At 54.3% G+C, this 10,704-nt stretch overlaps 1 protein-coding gene across 1 annotated transcript; it reads left to right on the forward strand.

Annotated features, from left to right (window-relative positions):
• Positions 1 to 4,656: 4,656 nt before the first annotated feature.
• AQP2 (aquaporin 2 (collecting duct)) lies at positions 4,657 to 7,900 on the forward strand. The gene is made up of 4 exons (XM_009080246.1): positions 4,657 to 5,022; positions 5,673 to 5,837; positions 6,542 to 6,622; positions 7,685 to 7,900. The coding sequence occupies exons 1-4, from the start codon at positions 4,657 to 4,659 to the stop codon at positions 7,898 to 7,900; spliced, it is 828 nt and encodes a 275-aa protein (XP_009078494.1).
• Positions 7,901 to 10,704: the final 2,804 nt, after the last annotated feature.

Raw genomic sequence — 10,704 nt, forward strand, 5'->3', positions numbered from 1 at the left:
GTCCCACCGGGTGGGATTGGGATGGCCAAAGTGTAGGACACCACACTTGGCCTTGTTCAACCTCCTCCCATGGCAATCAGCTCATGTCTCCAGGTCCCTCCTGCCTTCCAGCAGATCCACACTCCCTCCCAAACTTTGGCTCAGCCACAAACTTGTTGAAGTGCAACTCAACCTCCTCCTCCAAACCATCAAATACAAGACAGGGCTGGGATGGGATGAACTTGGAGCTCCTTCCAACCTGAACTGACCCCTGGGGAACTCCAGGAGCCAACTGGATTCCAGAGCTTTCCACAGGTTTCTCTTGCTGGCACAGCCTTGGAAGAGCTGCCAATGTTCTTCTCCTCTAGATCCAACTCAAATCGCTCTGACACCTCCAGGCCAAACCCCACCACTGTGGGCAAGAACAAGAGGAGGAAGTGAGGACAAGAGCTCAGCCTGGGCTGGAGAACCTTCCTCAAAGGGCTTTGCTTGTGAGTGCCAACCTGATTCCTGCACCACACCCCAAACCCACACAGAAACCACCAGCACAAGTGGCCCAGGTTGAACTTTTTTTCTTCTCCTTGTTGGGAAGGAGCCGAAGGCCTTTGAGCAACCAACTGCAGGTCCCTCAGGGCTCCTGCCTCACTCTGGGGAGGAGTGGGAAGGAGGCAGAGCAGGAGGGACATGGGGGAGAAGGTGGAAGGAGATGGAGGGAGTGGAAGGAGGATCTAAGTGAAGGAAAGTGGTGAAGTTCGAGGCTATAAGATCCATGGGGCTGCAGGAGACAGGACAGGAGAAGACAGAGGAGATGATGAGGGTTCCAGATCCATAGAGCTGCAGGAACCAGGACAGGAGAAGACAGAGGATATGATGAGGGTCCCAGATCCATAGAACTCCCGGAGCCAGGACAGGAGGGAACAGGCACCAGGACAAGACAGAGGATATGATGAGGGTCCCAGATCCATAGAACTCCCGGAGCCAGGACAGGAGGGAACAGGCACCACTATCCCCTAGAACCACCACCAGAACCAATTCCCACCAACATCTATCCCAACTTCTTCATTCCTTTGCAATCCAGAGCTGCCCAGAGCCAACCCCTCCTGGAGCTCCTTCCTTGGTCCTCCTGGCCTGAAGACAGAGGATATGATGAGGGTCCCAGATCCATAGAACTCCCGGAGCCAGGACAGGAGGGAACAGGCACCACTATCCCCTAGAACCACCACCAGAACCAATTCCCACCAACATCTATCCCAACTTCTTCATTCCTTTGCAATCCAGAGCTGCCCAGAGCCAACCCCTCCTGGAGCTCCTTCCTTGGTCCTCCTGGCCTGCAGCTCCACAGCTCCTGGTCCCTGGTCCCGAGGGAAGGAGGTCCCGGCCCAGGCCACGTTGCTCTCCGTGTCACTGCTCTGGTGGCAAAAGCCCCAGGTCCTCCAGGGCTGGTTTGGCTCTGGGCTGTGCCTGGGTGAGCAAACACAGCTCTGGGCACAGCTCTGCCACCCCATGGGACGTCACCACCCGATGCATTGGCACCAGGGGAGGTTCTTGCCTGGGGAGGGAACAAGGAGCTTCCAGGGTCTGGTCCACTATGGGGTCAACAAGTTAGGGGTTCTCCTGGGGTTTGGTTTGTTCCAGGGAATTGTTGTCCTAGGGATGATTCTCTGCCAGGTCCTGGCCTGGAATTTCAAGCCCCCAAACAAGGGAAATCACTTTCTTTTCCTCCCCTCTTTAGTCTCAACCAAGGTCTCCAACCTTGGGGGATGTTGGGGTTGGGCATAGTCCAGAGAAGTTGTGGCTTCTCCATCCCTGGGAGTGTTCCAGGTCAGGTGGGATGGGACTTGGAGCCACCAGGGCTGGTGGGAAGTGTCCCTGCCCATGGGATGGGATTTAAGCTCCTTCCCACCCAAACCTCTCCATGAGTCACTCTGAACCTGAAACTTCATGTTTTCCACATGTCTCAGGATGTTCTTCAGCCCCAGAAGTGTGAGCTGAGCCCAATGGGATCAACTCAACTTGCTCAGGACTTTTCTTCTCTGTCTCCCTCAATGAAACCCTGGGCAAACCTTCAGGAGTGGAACCTGCAAATCCTTGGAAAGGGATTAGGGAATGAAGGGAAACTTCTCCTGAGCTCAGCCCTCACTCCTGGCCCGAACTCAAACTCAGCTCGGGGAGGTCCTGGAGGAAACCAGAGCAGTGCTAATCCTCCTGCTCAGTCCAAACAAGAACAACAAACAGAGCCTGAGCCAAGGAGCTCCTGGGTGACAAGGTTTTGGGGATGGAACTGGAAAGGTCAGAAAAGGTGGAGAACTGGTGTCTCCTCTGGGGAATGTTCTCTGGGAATCTGACTGGGGAGAGCAGAACTTCTGTCCCTGCCAGAGGTCTTCATCCTCTGCCTCAACCTCCACATCTCAGGGCTGGAGAGGGACTGGGACAAGGAATGGAGAGGGGACAGGTCCAATGAGACCTCAGAGCCTCTTCCAGTGCCTGAAGGAACTCCAGGAGAGCTGGAGAAGGACTTGGGACAAGGCCTGGAGAGATAGGACACAGGGAATGGCTTCAAGCTGGAAAAGTGGAGGTTTAGGTGGGATTTTGGGAAGGAATTCCCCCCGGGAGGGTCCGAGGGTCTAGGATGGACTTCCCAGAGCAGCTGTAACTGGTTTAGAGGAGGAGGAGTTACCTTCAGGTGCTCCTTGCTGATGGAGAAAAGGAGGAAAACATGGAATTCCCAGCCAGGCCTGAAGCTTCTTTTGAGGGATCAAATCCAAAGCAGGAAAAACCTCCGTGGTGTTTCTGCAAGAAATCTTTTCTCCTCCGTGGCTCGGAGGTATGTGAGATGGAATGGGAGATACCTCAGGGGTGTTTACACTGCCCTGGAAGCCAAAGGAGCAGAGAGATCACAGCGATGATCGGAGGCACTGGAGGAGCTCAGAGTTGTGCAAGATCTGCTCCTTCCCTGGAAGGAAAAAAAAAAGGGGTTGGAAACACATTTCCCAGGCTGGTTTCTACTCCTGGGAGGAAGCTCAAAGCACCAGGAGTTGTTGTTGTCCCAACATAGACACCAACAGGCTCCAAAAGAGCATTGGATTCCTGTTGGAGCGTCAGGGAGGGATGGTGATCCCACCCCACTCCAAGGGCTGGAGAAGGAATGAGGGACTTGGGGCTCCTCAGCCTGGAGAGGAGAAGGTTGTGTGGAGACCTTCAAGGAGCTCCAGGGAAGCAGCAGAGGGACTTGGGTAGGAGCTGCAGGGGCCGGACCCAGAGGAACTTGGGGAGGAGCTGCAGGGACAGGACAAGGAGGAATGGGGAGAAATGGAGAGAGGGAAAGTTAGGTGAGATCTTAGGGAGAAGTTTTCCCTGGGAGGGTGGTGAGACACTGGCACAGGTTGGCCAGGGAGAGGCTGTGGGTGCCCTAAGGAGGTTGAGGTTGCCCCAAGGAGGCTGTGGAGGCTCATCAGAGACACCTCAAAGCTCATCCCAGACCCCTCAAACCTCAACCCAAGGACCTACCACAACTTTTCCACAGCCACGTGGGAGGAAGACCCATGAGTCTGGACCTTTGGGTTGCCCAGAGCTCAACCCTGTTGCCTTCTCTTGCCTTTTAATTAGCCCTAAGCTCTGACCCATCAGTCCTTGCTCCCCAGACCTAACCACTAATCAACAAGGTATCACCTCCTCCTAATTACCTGTGTCGTCTCCCTCGTGCCTGGCACTAATTGCAGCCCCTGAATTAACGACTACCTTGAGGAACCTCCTCGGAGCTGCCAGCTCTGCACCAGGTCCTGGCTCTGCCCAAATTCCATGGCTCAGCATCTCCCATGAAACCTCCAAACATGGTTTATGGGATTGGCTCCATGGCTGGAGAATCTCCACAGGGTGGGACAAGTCTCTGAGGAAGTCCAGGAGAAAGGAAAAGTCTTCTGGGAGTATAATCTCACCTTGACCAGACAATCCATGGTTGGATTGTCCTTCCCACCATGTCTCACTTATTAGGAGTGACATTCCCATCAGGATCTTTGTTGTAGGGAGAAGGAGGAGGGAAATGGTGGGAAAAGGGGAGGGATGTGAGAAGAGGATGGAGAAGAAGGAGGAAGAAGAGTCCACTTGGAAGGGAACTACAAAGATCATCTAGTCTACCTGAAAGCTCTGGGGGAAGAACCTTCTCCTGATGTCCAACCCAACCCTGTCCCAGTGCCCAAACACCTCTGGGGGAAGAACCTCCTCCTCATCTCCAACCTAAACCTCCTCTGGAACATCTCCAGCCCTTCCCTGGGTCCTGCTACTAGTCCCAGAGAGCAGAGATTGTTGTTGTCCCTCCTGAGAAAGCTCAAGCCCGGTCTCCTCTCCAGACCTCCAGACCTGCCATTGTTTCCTCCAGCTTGGAGAAGACAGGAGCAAACAACACCTCTGGGGACAACCAGGGAAGGAACCCCAGGAGAAGGGGAAGAGCCTCTTGGAACGGTTGGATGGTGATTTATGAGCTGGAAGAGAAGGGGTAGGTCTGATGTTCCCTCAGCTGGAACACACCAGGAACAAAAGCATCAGGTTTCCTTGGATCCCAAGTCCTGCCCAGGTGTCCCAGGACCCTCCTCCACCTCCAGAGTTATATATACCTGTCCCTCACCATCCCCCAAGGCCACAGCAACCCCTGAGGACACTCCAAGCAGAACCTGAAGCCTCATGATGTGGGAACTGAGATCCATCGCCTTCACCAAGGCTGTCTTGGTGGAATTCTTGGCTACTTTGGTCTTCATCCTCTTCGGCCTTGGCTCTGCTCTCAACTGGCCTTCAGCTTCTCCTCCGAGCATCCTCCAGATCTCCTTGGCTTTCGGCCTGGCCATCGGGACACTGGTGCAAGCCCTGGGACACATCAGTGGGGCTCACATCAACCCGGCGGTGACGGTGGCTTGTCTCATCGGCTCCCAGGTCTCCTTCCTCCGTGCTGTCTTCTACGTGGTGGCCCAGCTCCTGGGGGGGGTGGTGGGAGCTGCCATCCTGCACGAGATCACTCCAGCAGACTGCAGGGAAGGCTTGGCCATCAACAAGGTAAAGCTCCAGCACCTGAAGGGGCTTGGGATGGAGCAGGAAGGGGATTTGGGAAGGCTGAGGGACAGCAGAAGAGGTTTGTGGTCTGGGGTTGGTGGGAAGGTGCTGTGGTTCCTTTGATGTGGAGCAGGGGAGAGTGGGAAAGAGATTGGAGAAAGACACACAAGGAGAGGGAAAGAACCACCAGGAAAGGGAAAGGAGCTCCAGGGAAACTGCAGAGGGACTTGGGTAGGAGCTGCAGGAACAGGACAAGGAGGAATGGGGAGAAATGGAGAGAGGGAAAGTTAGGTGAGATCTCAAGGAGAAGTTTTTCCCTGGGAGGGTGGTGAGACACTGGCACAGGTTGGCCAGGGAGAGGTTGAGGATGCTCCAAGGAGGTTGAGGATACTCCAAGGAGGCTGTGGATGCCCCAAGGAGGTTGAGGATACTCCAAGGAGGCTGTGGATGCCCCAAGGAGGTTGAGGATACTCCAAGGAGGCTGTGGATGCCCCAAGGAGGTTGAGGATACTCCAAGGAGGCTGTGGATGCCCCAAGGAGGTTGAGGATACTCCAAGGAGGCTGTGGATGCTCCATCCCAACCCCTCAACATTCCATGATTCCCAACCCTCTGCCCTGAATCCCTTTTTTTGTTGTTTATTCTTCCCTTCCAGCTGCACAACGAGACAACCACAGGTCAGGCCGTGACTGTTGAGCTCTTCCTCACCTTCCAACTGGTCCTGTGCATCTTTGCCTCCACTGATGAACGGAGGGAGGACAACTTGGGATCTCCTGCCCTGTCCATTGGCCTTTCCGTGGCTGTGGGACATCTCCTTGGGGTGAGAATGGGCTGAAACTCAGCACTTTTTGGGATTCTCTTGGAGTTTATGCCCAAGGATTCCTTGGCTGCATCACATCTCCAGGGTGGATGAGGGCTGTGGAGCCTGTGGTTTTCCAGTGGATAAGGAAGGGAAAATCCCACCAAAGTTATAGGAGAGTTGCAGCTTGAGCTTGGAGTTTGGGCTCTGCTGCTGGTTAGGTCCCTTGGGGAGCACCAAGGCTCAGTAGGATCTTCTCTCCTGGTGTGAATGTATTGGTAACTGAGGGTCTCAAGGCCTGGGAAGTCTTTGGGATGGAAATCCATGGAAATCTTACTTGGATTCCACACCAAAGCAGCCCCAAGACTCAGCACAGCTGTGCCAACCCCAACATCCCACCACATCCCAGAAGCTCCACCAGTTCATGCATCCATGGGAATGTTCTCCTGCCCTCAGCAGCAAGGAGAAGGAATTTCCTCCTGCATCAGGCCTGGCAGGACCTTTTCCCTGCAGCCCTTGGAGGTTCCAAGGCTGAGGCCCCAGGAGTTTCTGGAGAAGCAGAGCCAAGTGCTGAGCATTGGAACAGCTCTTGGAATACTTTTCCCAGACCAGGAATGCTGGAGGGCTCAGGCAGGGGGTGAAACACCCTCAGAACCCATCAGGGCTCGTCCCAACGTGGTGGAAGATCTCTGGAGCTGCCACTAACCAGAGTTGTCCTCGTGCAGATCCGTTACACCGGGTGCTCCATGAATCCTGCCAGGTCCTTCGCTCCTGCTGTCGTGGTCGGAGACTTCTGTGACCACTGGGTAAGGGTTTGGGTTCCTCTCCCTGCTGGGATGAACCTCCAGAGCATCTTGTTCCTCGAAACACTCCGAGCCAGGTGGATTCCTGGTGTTTCCATGCCTGCTCCCCAATGGAGGAGAGATGGAGAGATAAGGAGAAGAGGGTGGGGCTTTAATTGGCTGCTTAATTGGCTGCTTAATTAGCTTGTCCTACTGGGAGTGTCACAGCAAGAACTGGGGAAGAGGTTTGGCCACCATGACTTGGCAGAAGGAGCAAAAATAAAAGAGCCAATGGAGGGTGGAGTTGTTGCAAGTCCTGGAGATCTTTCCTGGTTCCTGTTGGATTCTTCTCCAGGGGATTCTTTGGGAATCCTCCCTGGGATTTAAGCTCCGCAAAGCAGTGGGAACAGAGCTCCAGGAGTGGTTGGTGGAGAGTTTGGGGTGTGAAGGGTCTGGGCTTGGAGCCTTGGGGGTCACTCCCAGCTCAGGAGGTCCCAGTGGGTTCCACCTGCATGGAGAGTGTTTGGAGGAGAAGCTCAGGTGGTTTGGGTTGATGTGCTCACAGGTGGCCACCACAAGCTGGTGGCCTCCTACTTCTTCTCCTTCTCCTCCCCCTTCTCCCTCTCCTCCTTCTTCTCATTCTGCTTCTCCTACTCCCCCTTCTCCTCCATCTTTTACTTCTACTTCTCCTTCTTCTGCTTCTTCTTTTCCTCCTCCTGCTTCTCCTTCTTCTCCCCCTTCTCTTCCTCCCTCTCCTTCATCTCCTACTTCTCCTTCTTCTGCTTTACCTTCTCCTCTTCTTCCTTCTCCCTCCCCTTCATCTCCTACATCTCCTCCTTCACCTTCTCCCCCTCCTTCTCCCTCTCCATCTCATCCTCCTCCTTCTTCTCCATCTCCTTCCTCCCTCTCCTTCAGCCCCTTCTCCTCCTCCTCTTCCTCCTCCCTCCCATCCCTCTCAGACCACCCAAGCCACACAAACCAGGAAGGACCACAAACCTCCTCCACATCTCCTCACACCTTCTCCTTCTCCCCACCCTCAGCCTTCAGCACTTCTCCCTCACCTCCCATTCCTTTCCCCTCCCACAGGTCTTCTGGGTGGGACCTCTGCTTGGGGCAGCAGCAGCTTCCATCCTCTACAACTACATCCTCTTCCCCCAAGCCAAGACCTTCTCAGAGCGCTTGGCCATCTTCAAGGGCCGTGAGCCAGAGGAGGACTGGGCGGAGCGCGAGGCTCGACGGAGACAGTCGGTGGAACTCCACTCCCCTCAGAGCATGCCCAGGGGAATGTCTGAGAAGGTGTAACCAAACTTCTCCGTGGGCTGAGAGAGGAGCTGGAGATGCCTCTCTGGGAGCTCCTTCAGGTGCTCGTCCACGTGAGCATTTCACCTCTCTCCCTTCACTTCTCCTGGGGCACCAATGTTGGTTCATCTCCGGGGTTTGAGATGTAAAGGGATGGTGCAACATCTTCTGCCTCTCAGACCTCCACATGGACTTCTGGCATCAAAGTTGACTCTTCTCCTGGGGAGATGCACCAGCGATGGTCCAACACCTTCTGCCTCTCAGTTCTCCTCATGACCCATGGATTTGAGATGCACCAGTGATGGTCAAACACATCTTCTGCCCCTCAGCTCTCTGCATGGACTTCTGGGAACCAAAATTGATTCATTTCTTGGTTTGAGATACAAAGTGATGGTCCAACACCTTCTGCCTCTCAGGTCTCCTCATGGACTTCTGGGCATCCAAGTTGACTCTTCTCCTGAGGAGATGCAAAGTGATGGTCCAACACCTTCTGCCCCTCAGGAGAGCAGGGGGACACCACCAACCCCCCAGATCAGCAGGCAGAGTTGCCCAGGCTGCCCTGGCAGGACGTGGCGCTGGAGGAGGTGTTTGCCCTCCAAAGGAGCTCGAGGTGCTGCCAAGAGGTGTCATTAGGTGGGTGTGGAGGTTACCACCCGATGCCTCATTGCTCCTGAGCTCTCCTGGCTCCTGTTCCTCACACCCTCCTGCCAGGAGGTTCCCCCCAGATGAAGTTTGGCTGCTGCAAGGAACAGTTTTCCTGGGAAGACAGGGCTGGAAGTGAGTCCTCGTGTCCCTGCTGAGCCCTTGAGGACCTCATGCCACTCAGCTCTGCTGGGCCAAGGAGAAACCTCATCTGCAGCTCAAAGTTCTTCCCTCTGACCCTTCCACCATGAGCCACTTCCCTTCTCCCTTCTCCCTTCCCTTCCCCTTCCCTTCCCTTTTCCATTCCCTTCCCTTCTCCCTTCCCAGATCAACATCTTTAGCTCTGGTTTCTCTCATCCACTGCCACAGCAAAAAAACCCATCAAATCTGGTTCTTCCCTTCACTCCTTCCATGGCAAATTTAGCACCAGCTTCAAAAAAAAATATCCACCTGTTCCTAGCAATGCCAATAAAATCCCATTTGGAATCAACCTCAGTGGGAAATTCTCTTTCAAAGAGCTAAAAACCTCAGGTTGAAAAGTCATTTCAAAGCTCATTTTGAAGCTGTTGGGTCGTTTCGAAAGGAAAAGAAATCCATGGCCAGGAGGAACAATCCAAAGACACTTCCCAGGCCTCATCCTGGGAAAGTCCTGCTTGAAAATCCCACAGAGCTGAATGTTCTTCACTCTGGTTCAGGGGGGACAATTTTCAAACTTGTGTCCTGGGACACTCCCAGGGATTGAGAATCCTCTGGGAGATCCATCCCAGCCCCTTCCAGGGTGGAATTCCTGCCCCATATCCCATCTCTCCCTGCCCCATGAAAGATCTCGACCAGCAGGACTCATCCCACCTTTCTCCCTGGGTGACCTTCTCCAGGTCCTGTTGTTCTCACCATCCTTTGGCTTCCCCTGAGACTCATCATCCTCTCCATGTGCCAACTGACTGATGAGTCCAATGCAGATGAGTTGGAAGGAGACAGACCAAGCCCAAAGCCCTTGGAGACCATCATGGAATTGCTCCTCCAAGAGCAGAGCAACACACTTATTACCCATGACCAGCTCACTATGACCACCAAGGTCTGGAGGACACGTTTGGGGCCAACCAAAGCTGTGGGAGAACATGGACACAACCCCAAACCTCAATCTCGTGGAGGTTTTTAGGCTCTGAGGTTGCACCAAGGGACTAGAGGAAGCAAATTCCTCTTTGCTCCAGGGCTGGAGAAGGTGGAAACACCACTAGCCTCAGGCTGGAGAGTCATCCCTCAGCTTCAAAGGAGCTGCAGCAGATATTGGGGTAGATAAGAGGAAGCCCTGAAGGTCTGTCTGGAGCATGTTGAGCTGGAAAGCTCTGCGGCTTCTTGCCAACCCTTCCCTGTCTCCCGAGCCAGGAGCAGCTCCAGGAGCTGAGGATGAGGAGGTGAAGTTTAGTCCTAGGGATGTTTCTCTTCCCCCTATCAATGGTTTGGTGCAGCCTCCAAAGATGAACCAGGAAACACCTTTTGCCTCCAAAACCTGAGCCAAACCTTCTCCTCTGACCATCTAACCCCAGCTCTGAGTCCTTAGCTTGGACTCAATGATCTCGAAGGTCTTTCATGACTCCCTAATCCCAGTTCCAACCCAATTAGTGTCTCCAGTTGTTATTCCACACCACTTATTGTCCCACTTTTGAGGTCTTTGGTCAAGGCATGGTATTAATTCCTACTCACTTCTCCGAAATCCAAGTCTCAGCACGTAGAAACTCCTTTTCCTTTCCAAAACTTAAGCCAAACCTTCTCCTCTGTCCATCTAACCCCAACATTGAGTCCTTAGCTTGGATTTGAGGAGCTCTGAGGTCTTTCCCAGCCTCCTGCAGCCCAACCTGAGCTGAACTCCTGGGGAGCCCAAGACAATTCCCATCCCACCATCCCAGTGAGGAGGTGTAATCAGCCCAGAGGAGCCGACTGGGACCAGCACACGTAGGAGCTCATGACACACATCTCTCCGTGGGTGAGGCCTTGGGACAGCCCTGGGCGAGGATGAGGCACCAGTGCCTTCCTCCCACCTGGACACTCTGTACCCAGCACAGAGCTCATCACCTCCTCCAGGCCTGGGGGCACCTCCTGGTGCAGTTGGGTGATGGGTGGGTGAGTTGGGGGCTGGTGGCAGTGAGGAGGGGGAGAAGGGGGAG

This window comes from Acanthisitta chloris, unplaced genomic scaffold (assembly GCF_000695815.1).
Source record: "Acanthisitta chloris isolate BGI_N310 unplaced genomic scaffold, ASM69581v1 scaffold16018, whole genome shotgun sequence".
Classification (NCBI taxonomy): domain Eukaryota; kingdom Metazoa; phylum Chordata; class Aves; order Passeriformes; family Acanthisittidae; genus Acanthisitta; species Acanthisitta chloris.

Bases quoted from the DNA above. Each gene is read 5' to 3' on its own strand.
- AQP2 (XM_009080246.1), top strand. From the start codon at position 4,657: ATGATGTGGGAACTGAGATCCATCGCCTTCACCAAGGCTGTCTTGGTG. The intron at 5,838-6,541 runs GTGAGAATGGGC...GTCCTCGTGCAG, and splicing joins CTGTGGGACATCTCCTTGGG to ATCCGTTACACCGGGTGCTC. The intron at 6,623-7,684 runs GTAAGGGTTTGG...CCCCTCCCACAG, and splicing joins GAGACTTCTGTGACCACTGG to GTCTTCTGGGTGGGACCTCT.